Below are 14,152 nucleotides of genomic sequence, written 5' to 3'. Positions count from 1 at the left end.
CAAATGTACTTTAAAGGAATTCCAGAAAATGTACTGATTTGTTCTTATGTACTTATAAATGTATCTCTAAAATGCTTTCATTTTCACCTGGTTAAACATGTACTTTGCCATCACGCACCACATGAAAGCACCATAACATTGGGGGAGGCTCTGGTGCTATGGAGTCACTCTTCTCTGTTTCTACATGGAGTGAAAGCAATGGAAAAGTTACACAAGGAGCAGTGAATCATGCCCGCACAATGCCCTAGTTCAGAACAATCAAACGTATGCTTTCACGTATGTTCATTATCATTAATAACAATTCCTAAATATTTTAATTCCCAGACTGTACTTAAATGTTCCCACTGATCAAACAAAACTATTTTTATTACTTGTTCGATCAAAATAGAAACAATTTCATGCGTTGAATTTTTTTTATTTATTCCCTTTTTGTTGCCCTTGTTATTTTATTATTGTACTTATTATTGTTGTCATCGTTGTTGGATAGGACAGAAAGAAATGGAGAGAGGAGGGGAAGACAGAGGGGGAGAGAAAGATAGACACCTGCAGACCTGCTTCACTGCTTGTGAAGCCACTCCCCTGCAGGTGGGGAGCCGGGGCTTGAACCAGGATCCTTCAGCCAGTTCTTGCACGTTGAGCCACCTGAGCTTAACCCGCTGCGATACAGCCTGACTCCCGCATTGAATTTTTCTATTAGTAACTTAATGTTTTCCAAAATTATAAGATTATAAGCATATTGTTCACACCACACCTGCCACCAAAGTTATGTGCCCCCCCTCCCATAACCACTATCAGTCTCACAAAGTCTAAGAGCTAATTTGGTTACTTTTTTTTTTCCAGTTTACTGTATTTAATTGTCTATATTCCACATATGAGTGGAACCATCTAGTAGTTGTCTTTCACCTCTTATTTGACTAAGCATAATCACCGCACACCCTGCATTTTCTTGTTGAGTTTCTTTTACCCAGTAACTTCTACGGTGATGGAAATATCCAGTAGGAGAGTCAGTAAGACATACGTGACTAGTGAGTGCTTAAAATATGACTAGTGTCACTGAGGAACAGACTTTACTATTTATTTATTTATTATTTATTTGTTATTTATTTATTTATTATGGAGCTGGAATCTTACATATGTGCAGATCCACCACTTTCAAGCCATACTTTTTACTCAGCTAGAGAAGAGAGAGACAGAGAGACTGCATAGCACCAGAACTTTGTCTGGTGTCATGGCACTCACGTGATGCTGGGTTCGAACCTGGACCCCATGCCTTGAAAGACACACAATCTATACAGTGAGCTGTCTTTATAGACCCTGGGTTTTCAACTTTATTTAAATTGCTTCAGTTAAATAACCGCATTTCCTTCTTCTAATTTTTAACCCATCCATTTCCAAAAATTGCTTTGATGCTTTTTGTAGGAAATAGTATGATGAGACTGAAATTAGTATTAAATTAGTATTTAAAACCCTAGTTTAAGGCATGTGTTCACATGCTTTTTTACTCACTTTCCTCTTTTATATAACCACAGAATGACAGCCTCAAATTTTAATTTCCTGAGTTAGCTTATCATGGTCTTATTTAAAAAAAAACAAGAAAAAAAACAATGAGTTTAAGTAAATTTATCAGGTTATTATTAGTAAAAACACATCTGCACAGTGTCTAAAAATCTTAAAAATATCAATGCAAGCAGCTGAAGCTCACTTTTTCACTTCTGTGTGCTCCTTTCTTTATATGAATTTTTCAAAAACCAGGACAAACCCTCTCTGCTTAATCAACATGGCCAAGGAATATAGTAGACTAACATGCACAGAACAAATTCTAATGTAGATTTCACAGCTTTCTAAGTGCATGTCTCTAATTCATTAATTTTTTAAGACAAATGATATCTTCGTCTATAAATTGGGACCCACAGTAGATCCTTCACTTATCCTATGTGACTGCTATGGTCATCAAGTTGATGTAATGTTGCTTCTAAAATGTCAGCACACTTGCCAGTGTACAGTGTTGATATTTACTAAGCAAAAGCTATACCTTCTATCTATCTTTAGAAACATAGTCAAGAACTCACCAACATCCAGGTCTTCTTGCACTGTGGTGTGTTATTTCTTTTACCATGCTCTTTTTCATTCACTGCTCCATTCTTGCAGAACTGTGTCAGTGGGTCAGCAAAAGAGATAGCTGATTCAACTGATTCCTGAAATAAATGCAGTCAAACCTCATTGTTGTTATAGAGATAAAACAACTGATTTACTGGCTTTCTTTATTTCTCTGCTGCTCATGTTGGCATATCAACAGACATGGAATCTGTTCATCTACATATGACAGAGATCTTTCCGAGCATTTATTAGTATACAGTTTTGTTGTTGCCCTGCTCCCTTGGATACCTCTATGCTCTTGGTTCTCCCTTTGGGTCACTCTTTTTTCCACTTGAACTTGCCAAATTCACATAACTGCCTGTTGTATTTTGATATATGTCATAAATTAAGTAAGTTTGTCATGTACAAATTTTGGACTGAACTAAAAAAGACTACATGAATGGGGGAGTATTTTCTTAAGAGGAGTTAAAGTAAACTGAATCATCAGATCATTCTTACTCTCCTTCTTTGGGTCACCATTATTTAAAACAAAACAATAGGAAAACAGAAAACCACCTCACAAATTCCTTTGGTTTTACTTTACAAAATAATTATTTTATGACTTATCCAAGTTTCTTACTAGGCCTGTGAATTGTAATGTCAGAACCTTGTCCATGTTTTCTATATCAGCAGCTATTATAAGTTGCTGCAGGAATACAATAACAACAAGTAGCATTTGTGAAGTGTGAAGAAAAAAGTCCACATTCTAAATGAAAATGTGAAGCTAATCTCATTCTGACAGAAAACCAACTGTGGACATGAACTTATTTCATTTTATTTCTTCTGTGTTTTTTTAATTTTTTTTTTTGACAAAGGATCTGAATATTTATTTAAAGTGCTTTAACAGGATATCCCAGTTAAAGCTCTGACAGTCTATTTACAGTTCACTTTTGCCCAGAGGCAATTTAATACACTGCACTTTACAGGATAAGCAAGCTCTCAGAAAAGAGGAGGAAGATATATGGAAGATATGTAGTAAGATTATTAATGTTGAAATTAATTAAGATAGATCAACATGCCATAGACCCATGGGTTAGTAAGCTAATAGGAGTTTATGTGCATAAATCCTATAATTCTTAACAATTCTTTCATGTAAATGAAACTAAGGAGAATGAACAAGGAGAATTCATATATATATGTGACATATATCTGTATATATATATATATATATATATGTGTGTGTGTGTGTGTGTGTGTGTGTGTGTGTGTGTGTGAGACAATATTAAAAGTATTCTTTCAGTACAAATATAGTTATTCCTCCTTTGTCAAAAAGTATTCTGTCTGCTTGAAAAGTTAGCCCAGGGCCCCAGGGCTTCAAGGTAAAGATGAAAGAAGGAAATAGCAAAAGAGGAAGCTGCTGTTTTAACCACTGGGCCTGAGCATTCCTTTTCTTATCCTTTGTTCGACCTTCTGCTCTTTCTTTACTTTCAGGAAATCAGTATGTCTGCTCGATCTGCTTTTGCATTCATTGTTGCAAGCATACTTGCTTTGTGCTTTCACAGTGCAGAAAAGGGAGCTGCCCCTGCACACGTCCGCACTTGATGTTTTGTTCCTGCACAGAGGGTTTCTTGCTCACAGTGCCTACTGTGTTCTAGTGTTTGTCTGACCATTCTGCCTTTTAGAATTCATTTTGATTCATTTCTTGGTGATTGCTGTTTTGACTTATGAAAAGTTTACTACTGAAGACATTTTCTCAAAATTCCAAGTATCTTTTTTTAATTAATGATTTAAGAAATTATAACAGAAGTATAATTTTACACCTTTCATACCACTACAGTTCTGTGTCCCCATTCCGTAACTATTATATATATATATAATATATAGCATATATATTATATATATAATATATAATAATAATAATAATATATATAATATATATTATATATATTCATTTATACTATGGTCCTGCCTGTTCTTCCTTTCTAAGTCACACCTATTACTTCTGAGTGTCCATATACCTAACCCTCATCCCCCATCTCTCTCTAGATCCTGAAGGAATTGGAGTTCAGGGCCTTCTGGGCATCTTCCTTTAAAATTTACCCCTCTGAGAGTATGGACCAAAATTCTATAAAGGGTGCAGAAAGGGAAGGTCTGGCTTCTGTAACTACTTCTCCACTGGGCATGGGTGTTGACAGATGGATCCATACCTCCAGCCTGTTTCTATCTTTCCCTAGTGAGGTAGGGTCTGGAGAGGTGAGGTTCCAGATGTAATCATAGTATCCACAGTTTGGTGGCTGAAATGCAGTAAGATATAAAGCAAGACAAAATGATTAATGAACAGGAACCATAAACTAGGAATAGGGACTTTAAGGTAGATAGAATCTAGAAAGTCTATTTTAGGTATGTTCCTAGGGGCCATGACTGGTAATTTTTGCTGGAACTTGATAGCTAACTTGCAGGTAGACTAAAAATGTTGTCTAAATAGATGGTATCAGAGTTGAGAATAGGAATAGAAATCTGGATCAGGGCAGAGAGTAGCTTCCAAACTTGAAGAAAATATATCAATACAATTAACTATTTACCATATCAATCTGACCCAAGTGCCATATCTATTCAGATTGAGCACAGGAGCCTGTATAACCTCCAAGTCCCTGTCAATCTGTATTCAAAGTCCATGGTCACAGCTGGAAATATTCTAGGTTGCACTCATTTCAAGACCAACTTTCCTTGAGTAGCAGTCTCCCTCTGAGAGTGGGACAATCCTTACCATTGCTAATTCAGAGTATGTTTCTGAAGAAGCCAAAAAAAAAAAAAAAGGCTTTTGAAGATGTTCCTTATGGAAGTGACCAGTGGTGGTGGAGAGAGGGATCTGATAGAGGTCTAGGCTCATCATATCTGTGTGGGAATCCAAGGATCCCCTAACTGGGGCCCCAGATATTGAGGAGGCCTGGTAGTGACCAAAAAGGCCATCATTAAGTGAGCTAGTCGCTTGCCATTTACCAGCTTTATTAGTCCCTTCTTTACCTGACAAGCTTAATATTTCTTCCAGTTGTTAAAGTGTTGAGTGCCATTTGTTGTATCCAAACCGGTATTAGGTGTATGGGGTCTGGCCTCAAGTTAGGGTAAGATTTTCTTTATATTGCTTTTTATTTATTTTTTTTTCTGTTCATAAAGGAGGAGTCAGAAATGAGTAATGAGTTGTGTGGGATTCCAGTAATAACACAATTAAGTTTTAGGCTGAAAATCAGTTAAGCTATGGTATTTAATAGAACATTCTCCTGAACAGATCTAGGGAATTTTGGACTAGCTCTAGTCCTAGCTTGCCGAGGATCAAAACTTGACTTTTACCAATAGGCATAGAAAAAGCAAGCAAAAGACTTTTAATATAGTAGTTCAAGATATTTGATTAATTCTCATAAGATTAATTGTGAAATTAATTAAAATTAATGGGAAGCTAATTTGTATTATTATTATTGCCACCAAGGTTATTACTGGGACAAAGTGACTATATGAGAAACCCACCTATTCAGGAGGTCAGTTTTTTCTATTTATTTCTATTTATTAATTTGATAGAGACAGAGAGATTGAAAGGGCAGGGTTAGAGAGAGAAAGATAATGAGAGAGAGAGAGAGAGAGAGAGAGAGACCTACAGCACTGCTTCCCTGCTCGTGAAGCTCCCACTGTGAGTGGGGACCAGGGTCTTAAACCAGAGTTTTGGCACACGGTAACCTGTATACACTAGCCAGTGTGTCACTACCCAGACCTTAGTTATTTATTTTAAATTAAGCAATGTAGTGGCAAATGCTAGAAGAAGAAGCAATGTAGTTAATTTTAAATTGAAAAATAATTCTATAGCTATGTAGATATTTTTTTTGTTCTAATTCCAATATCACTTCATTGAGGGAATGTTGGTTTACAGGATTCTTATTGTCACAAGGATACATTTCCCGAAGACAAATATCAGTATATTTCACCCTCACCTAAACCATGATCTTATTCTACCATAGAGACTTAGGTTCCCAACCTACTTTCCTCCTTCTGAGTCTCTAAATTTGCTGTAGTAGACTATAGTTGGGTGAGAATCCACCCTGTATTGCTCTTTGCTTTCTTTCTTAGATCCAGTCTGTGAGTAAGATATCCAGTCTCCTCCTTCTGGCTTATCTTGCTCAACACCATTCCTTCCAGACTCATTCATAAAGTAGCAAAGGAGACTATCTCATCATTTCTTGCAACTTTGTAGCCTCCCATTATATATATGTGCCACAACTTCTTCATGTATTGTGGGACACTTCGGTTGTTTCTAAATTTTGGCTATTACACATAGCACTGCCGTGAACATTGGTGTGCATAGATCTTTTTCAATAGGTGTTTTTATGTTCTTTGGATAGATGCCTAGGAGAAGAATTGCGGGGTCATATGGTAGGTTAATTTTTAATGTTTTCAGGGATTTCCAAACTGTTTTCTACAAGAGCTGCACGAATTCACATTCTTACCAACAGTGTAGAAGGGCTCCCTTCTCTCCACATACTTGCTAGCTAGCACCTGTTGTTTCTGGCCTTTTTGATATGGATCATTCTCACAAAGGTGAGATGGTATCTTACCTTCATCTTGATTTGCATTTCTCTGGTAACCAGTGATTTTGCACATTTCTTCCTATGACTGTTGACTATCTAAATATTTTCTTAGGAGAAGTGCTGTTCAGTTCCTCCAGTTTTTTTAATGGAAATTTGTTGTTGTTATTGAGTTTTGTGGGTTCTTTATATATCTTGGATATAAGCCCTTTCTCTGGCATATGGCATATAAATAAGGTATTTATAAGTTTTGATGATGGTTCCTTTTGTGGTTCAGAAGATCTTCAGCATAATGAGTCCTGGTAGTTTATCTTTTCATTTGTTTTCCTTGCTGTTGGGGTCAAGACTTTGAAGACATTTCCCAAGCAGATACCATGTAACATTCTGCCAATGTTAAATATATAGAAAAAAATTTAGTGAGAGTTAATCAAAAACAGTTTTTTTCCACTCATCACTTTTATCTCTGTCTTCACTTTTGTTCTCCTTTTTATTTACTTGCTTGTCATGTTTCAAAATATGCTTTTTTTTCCCCCACCAGAGTTATTGCTGGTTATGGGCTTGTTGCCTGCGTGATAAATCCACTGTATCCAATGGCCATTTTTCCTTTTTTTTTTTTTTTATTAGACAGGACAGAGAAAAAATAAACTGAGAGGGGAGAGAAAGGTGGAGAGTGAGATAGAGATAGATAGATAGATAGATAGATAGATAGATAGATAGATAGGGACAGTGTCAATCCTGCAGACGTGCCGGGGCTTGAATCTGTGTGCACCATTGATGGCCTCTGCATTTTTGGTTTTAATGAATATCTTTATATCATTTAAATTTTATGTTTCTTGATATATTAAGATATTGCATTATGTCTTTACTTCATTCATTCACTTCTTTTGAAGGATCTATTCACTTTGCTCTATGGATAACTTCAATAACAGCCACTGCATAACACTGTCTAGTAAATAGTCATATATTTAACTATGCAGTCTCAAATAGTGCTGATATTTATCACATTGCTCCAATGACTACAAATGCAGGCACAATAATTTTTTTAATTTTATCGCTGGTGCCTACACTAGAAGTCCTGGTGGCAATTTTTTTTCTTTTTTATTTAATAGGACAGAGAAATTGAGAGGGTTGGGGAGACAGAGAGAGAGAAAGATACACACCTGTAGACCTGCTTCATCACTCATAAAGCCTCCTCTCTTGCAGGTGGGGAGTTGGGGCTCAAACTGACTGCTTGTGCACTGCACTACTTGCACTTAACTAGGTGTACCACCACGCAGCCCACTACACAATGATTATTTTACTGCTATTAAGGTTATCACTGGGGCTCAGTGTCTACACGGTAAATCCACTACTCTCAACAGCCATTTCTTTCTTTTGTATTTCTTTCTATTTTGTTTTTGATAGAAACCAAGTGAAATTGAAAGAGAAGGGGAAGATAGAGAGGGAGAGAAAAGGAGAGACATCTGAACCACCGCTCCCCCCTACAGGTGGGGACTGGGGACATGAACATGGGTCCTTGCACAGGGTTAATATGCATGCTGTAACAGGTCCAGATCTACCCAGCGCTCGGACTCAACAAATGAAATAACAGCCATTCTTCTTCTTTTTTCTTTTAAATTTGTTCTTGTATCATTTGCTTCAATGCTACACACACAGAAAAAAAAATTAGCAGCAATAATATATAAACAATCAACTAAGCTTGAACATGGAACTTAAATATGTACACTAAAGCTAGAGAAACCTCATTTATCCACAGCTGTTTCAAAGATGTCTTAACTACCCTGATGATTTTGTTTAGGAAATCATGAAATGTGACTGTGGCATAAGTCAGCCCAGAACGCCTGTCATCTTTGTCCTCTTATTTTTGTGATGCACAGTTCCAAGAAAATATTGCAATAGTACACTTTAGTAGGTAGCATTTCAAGTTATACATTAACCCTTTGAACTTCAGAGTATACTGAGTATAGTGGACAGTACCTTGTACATTAGCATTGAGATGGCAGGACAGATTGAGCAGAAGCCAGGTGAACTGGTTTGTGTCCTAATGAAGTTTGCAAGTTAGAAACATAGCACTGAAAGCCCAGTAGAGGCTCACCTGATAGTACCATGTGTAAGGACTCAGGTTCAAGCCCCAAGTGCCAACCAGCTAGGGGCAAGCTTCATGAACAGTAGATCAGTGCTACAGGTATCTCTCCTCTTTCTCTGTCTCTCTTTCTGTGTGTGTATGTGTGTGTGTGTGTGTGTTAGACTCTATCAAAAAGAAAGTAAAAGGAAAAAAATGATTGAACCATGTAGACTCTTTGCTCCTGACATTAACCCTGGTAGAGAGAAAGACAGAGACAGAGACTTGTCACTGAAATTTTGTTCCAACCACTAAATGAAGAAACCCTATCGCCATACAACTACTACATTCATTTAGAATGGTCAGTGGTCAAACAGGTTTGACCCAAAGGTCTATGAGCTTCTATTCCCCATCTAAATATGTATTGCTGCATTCTGAGGACCTGATGAACTAACCTCATGAGGCTCTGATGAAATGACCTCACACTTTCCTCCCAACAAGAATTGTACTGGAAGTAGCATCTTACTCAATTAGGCCCAGGATTCATTTTTGCATCATCACTTCATAGCCAGGTAACCTTAAAACTTTGCCAAAATATTCTCTTTCTAGTATAGTGGTTCATTTCTATACTACAGATGACTTGTTTGTAAATTAGATGAAATGATACATGCAAACCATTTACAAGCCTGGATGGCACATAGTAAACATCTGTGAACTGTTGTCATTTAAACCACTCGGTCTCTTCTCTCCCAACCTTTCCCACAAGCAATGTATAAAAATGACAGCTTCCTGACTCATTCTTACTATTTCTCCACCTTCATTACACTCACTCCTTCCTTCCAACCCATCTGCCCAAGTCCAGTCTATTCTTGTCCTTTCCCTAGAGCATTTTCCTAGCAATTCCTACATGTCTCATCTCCTCCTCCTCACATGGGCTTGCACCACAGACCTTTCAGAAACCCTGCCTATTTACCACTCTACTTGTTTTACTACATTTTGTCTTCTTAAGGACACTTGAATCTGTAGAGTATAGAGGTCTTTCTTTCATAACTCTTCTACCCTATTAAAAAAAAAAAAAGAAAGACTTTCCTCTTAGATATCAGTAAGGTTGTATTTTTCCTAAACCACTGGTTTAGTTTTGAGCTTGAGGACACAAAATATTGTATCTGCTTGTGTCTCTACTCCCCTCTTTCACTGACTGCTAAATTCAACACCTAGCTGGTACATTACACTTAAGGGAAAATATTTTGTGTCTAGCTCTTACCCCATCTTCATATTATTTATTTTTCTCACAATGCTCTATAGCATTGCCTAGATCCTTTATTAAGCCCTGTATATATTGTGTAGACATTCCAGGTCCTTTTGAAAAATAAATAGTATGTGTTTTAGTTTGAGGCCAACATAGAGGGAAGGCAAAAAAAAAAAGCCAGGGGTTCCTAGATGCAAAGTCACCCCCCTAACTTTCCCACCGAGTCGCCCTGAATAAATTATCTCCATCCTCCCAGGTTCCTTTTTCTGCACAACTGAAGAGAGTATGAACCTCTGCATAAGGTGGTTGCACTGTGCAAATGAGATCATGTATGTGAAGTGTCAACACTGGATCCATCGGATATCCTGTCTTGTGTCTTTTTAAAATTTAAGCTATTCTGGCAAATAGGAATTTCTAAATCATTTAGTTGAAAAATACATACCATGTGAGCGTTAATCAATTTTATTGGCAACAGGAGTTTCTTTGTCCAGTTGATTCAGAGACTTACCAGTTTGCTTAATGAGTAAACTCCACAGTTCACTTTAGATAGCCAGGGAACACATTCACCCCAGACTTCAACTTTGTAAAGTTTCCTAATTTAAAAAAAAGTATGAAGAAGATTCAGCTGGGGGCCAGATGGTGGTGGACCTGGTTGAATGCACACATTTGCCATGTTGCAAGGACCTGGGTTTGAGCCCTGCTCTTTCCCTGAAGCAGGGAAGCTTCACAAGTGGTGAAGCAGGTCTGAAGGTGTCTTTCTCCCTCTCTATTTCTCCCTCCCCTCTCAATTTCTCTCTGTCCCCCCCCCATCAAATAAAAATAGAAAAAAAAGGGGGGGGATATGACCACTAGGAGCAGTTGATTTGTAGTGCTTGCAGGGAGCCCCAGCAATAGACTTAGTGGCAAGGAGAGGAGAGGAGAGGAGAGGAGAGGAGAGGAGAGGAGAGGAGAGGAGAGGAGAGGAGAGGAGAGGAGAGGAGAGGAGAGGAGAGGAGAGGAGGAGGGGAGGGGAGGGGAGGGGAGGGGAGAGGAGAGGAGAGGAGAGGAGAGGAGAGGAGAGGAGAGGAGAAGGGGAGGGGAGAGGAGAGGAGAGGAGAGGAGAGGAGAGGAGAGGAGAGGAGAGGAGAGGAGAGGAGAGGAGAGGAGAGGAGAGGAGAGGAGAGGAGAGGAGAAGGGGAGAGCAGAGGAGGAGGGGAGAGGAGAGGAGAGGAGAGGAGGAGGGGAGGGGAGGGGAGAGGAGAGGAGAGGAGAGGAGAGGAGAGGAGAGGAGAGGAGAGGAGAAGGGGAGAGCAGAGGAGGAGGGGAGAGGAGAGGAGGAGGGGAGAGGAGAGGAGAGGAGAGGAGGAGGGGAGGGGAGAGGAGAGGAGAGGAGAGGAGAAGGGGAGAGCAGAGGAGGAGGGGAGAGGAGAGGAGGAGGGGAGAGGAGAGGAGAGGAGGAGGGGAGAGGAAAGAAGAGGAGATGAGGAGAGGAGAGGAGAGAAGAGGAGACGAGGAGGGGCGGGGAGGAGAGAAGAGGAGGAGGGGAGGGGAGAGGAGGAGGGGAGGGGAGGAGAGAAGGAGGGGAGGGGAGAGGAGAGAAGAGGAGAGGAGGAGGGGAGAGGAGAGAAGAGGAGAGGAGGAGGAAGGGGAGAGGAGAGGAGGAGGAAGGGGAGAGGAGAGGAGAGGAGAAGTGAGGGGAGGGGAGGGAAGGGAAGGGAAGGGAAGGGAAGGGAAGGGAAGGGAAGGGAAGGGAAGGGAAGGGAAGGGAAGGGAAGGGAAGGGAAGGAAGAGAGGGAAAAATAAAGGAAGGAAGGAAGGAAGGAAGGAAGGAAGGAAGGAAGGAAGGAAGGAAGGAAGGAAAAAAGAAGGGAGGAAGGAAAAAAGGAAGGAAGGAAAGGAGAGAGGAAGGAGGAGATGTGGCTGTGTCTCATGATGGTGTTTGTAGTGAATCTTTTCTCTTAGTGATAAATAGTTTCAGTAGGCCAGGAAAATAGCTCAAATAGTAGAGCACAGGACTTGCATATCTGTGGCTCCTGGTGGTCCCCAGTGCTACATGTACTAGAGTGGTGCTCTGACTTCTCTCTCTCTCTCTCTCTCTCTCTCTCTCTCTCTCTCTTCCTCTCTCCCTCCCTCCCTCCCTCTCCCTTCCTTCTCTCCCTCTCTCCCTCTCCTCTCCTCTTCTCTTTACCATATGAAATAAATTTATATTTTTTAAAAATACAGTTTCTAATAATCAAAATCACTTAAGGATGTTGGATTTGGGGGCAGAAGAGAGCTTCCCTGCTACTGAGAGCCCTGACACCACACTGAAGCAGCCTGCACTGCACCTGGGGGGAGCTCTATGGATGATGGAAAAGTACTTTGGTATCTTCTTCTCTGCCACTCCCTCTCTCTTCTCTTTCCTCCTCTCCCAAAAGAAAAGAAAAGAACGAAAACTTGGGCTGAGGATAGGCTAGCCAGCACTATCCCAAGTCTTTGGGCTCATTCCTGGATGCCACATGAAATAAAAAAAAAGAATGATGAATTCTTGACTGTCAAGGAGTTAAGATTTAATCTAACAGGCTCACTGCTGTCAGACATTTGCTACCTGGAGGTCAGATTTCTTCTGTTGTCTCTGCTGGGGTTGAGAATCTATTTGTGAGTGAAAGGATACCCTTCCTGTCTGATCTTGCTGTTGTCCTCTTTTTCCCCACTAGCCTTGCAGCACTGCCTGGGAAGCGACATCCTGTGGGAAGACAGAAGATCAGATAACAGCTTCTGGTCAGGCTCATAAATATGTGAACACCTTTTCAACCCGGACTCTGGTCATGTGATGCATTTCCAGACAAGCATTATGGTTTTCAGAACACTTCAAATCGACTTGGGATATATCATTCCTCTACATGAAACTTTTCATGAATGGGAGAAGACCCTATTTTTGTTGTGGTACAACAGTTGAGAGCAGCACCAAGTGCATTTAGGTAGATGAAATCTTATTGGATTTCACTCAGCTAAAAGAATTTTTTTTTTTACTTAATAACAGTCTTACCTAAATTATTAGGTAATGAATTGTGGTTGTTAATATCTTAATGCAGATTGTTTTAAACATAAAATGATTTATCTGTATTTTAGAGGATCTAACAAACCAGTATTTTTTCTGTGATGAAGCTTTTGAAATTTTACCAACAAAAATATGTACTCCAGTTTTTTACTTTTCTCAATCACTAAACACAATGCATTACTATAAATGTTGACTTAATGGGATAATTAATCAAGATCGTAAATGCTCTTTTATGGTTATTAACATCGGGGGTACATTCATTGTACTAAACCATCTATGAGGTTTTTGTTAGCTTGCTTTAAAAAATTATTACTGTATGACATAGTTTTATAAAAGAATTATATTTTTATTCAGTAATTTAATTTTGTAAATGCCAAATGAAAAAAAAATGTGTCTTTGCTGCTATGGTCTTAGCCTGTAGACATGCTGCTAGTGTCAGAGGGGCAGTAGAGCTTTGGACAGAAAGAAACGAAACTTGGTGTTAGGTAATTGACTATGCACTAGTATTTTAAACATTTTTATTTTTATATATATACTTGTTTCCTTTTGTTATACATTGGAAAACATGTTTGGGAGATTTTGCATTTTTTTTTTTTTGGTTTTGTTGTTGTTATTGTTGGTTTATAAGAGCATGCATTGCACTTCTTTTCTTCTTTTGGGAGATCTATGTTGTTGATGTCCTGTGTTTTATTTTGAGTTCAGCCTGACTGTTGTTTTAATTCAGGAGTTACGTGTTTGATCAGCATACCCCCTGGTTTCTAAGTCTAAGGTTTCAGAACTGCCACACAACTTGTGTTAGCAGTTGGGACCAAGAGACCAGGGTCCATAGCCAGTTGCTGCCTTAAGTGTGTGGTACAAGATGGCCGGCACTTAACTTTTGATATGACAGTGTACTTAACTGCCTTGTAGTGAATAAAGCTGTGCCCTTGTTTTACTTGCTTTTGACTTTTCTCTTTGGGGTTGTACATAAAAAAAAATTCTGCTTTTAAAAAAGTGAAGCAAACTCAGAGAACTTTCTTCTGTTGATTTGTATACCAGTGGAACTTCCTATGAACAAATCAAGTGTCATCACTTTGACAAAAAACATAGGATGGCAAAGTTTGGCAGTTCACGAAATAATCAGATGCAGAATGGCAACAAAAAGGAACCTTCCAGAATGTGTCCAAGTTTCAGCA

At 39.1% G+C, this 14,152-nt stretch overlaps 1 protein-coding gene across 3 annotated transcripts in view; it reads left to right on the top strand.

Moving 5' to 3' along the window:
• Window positions 1–13,914, top strand: part of MYB (MYB proto-oncogene, transcription factor) — a 44,090-nt gene extending 30,176 nt beyond the window's left edge. For all 3 annotated transcript variants that reach the window (XM_060190401.1, XM_007520034.2, XM_007520038.3), the window contains one exon: window positions 12,634–13,914. In XM_060190401.1, coding sequence (XP_060046384.1) covers window positions 12,634–12,750 — 117 coding nt within the window. In that variant the 3' untranslated portion in view covers window positions 12,751–13,914. The remainder of the gene's footprint in view (window positions 1–12,633) is intronic.
• The last annotated feature ends 238 nt before the right edge of the window (window positions 13,915–14,152 follow it).

The sequence above is a fragment of the Erinaceus europaeus genome, chromosome 4 (genome assembly GCF_950295315.1).
Source record: "Erinaceus europaeus chromosome 4, mEriEur2.1, whole genome shotgun sequence".
NCBI classification, from domain to species: domain Eukaryota; kingdom Metazoa; phylum Chordata; class Mammalia; order Eulipotyphla; family Erinaceidae; genus Erinaceus; species Erinaceus europaeus.
This window is presented reverse-complemented; position numbering and strand designations above follow the sequence as displayed.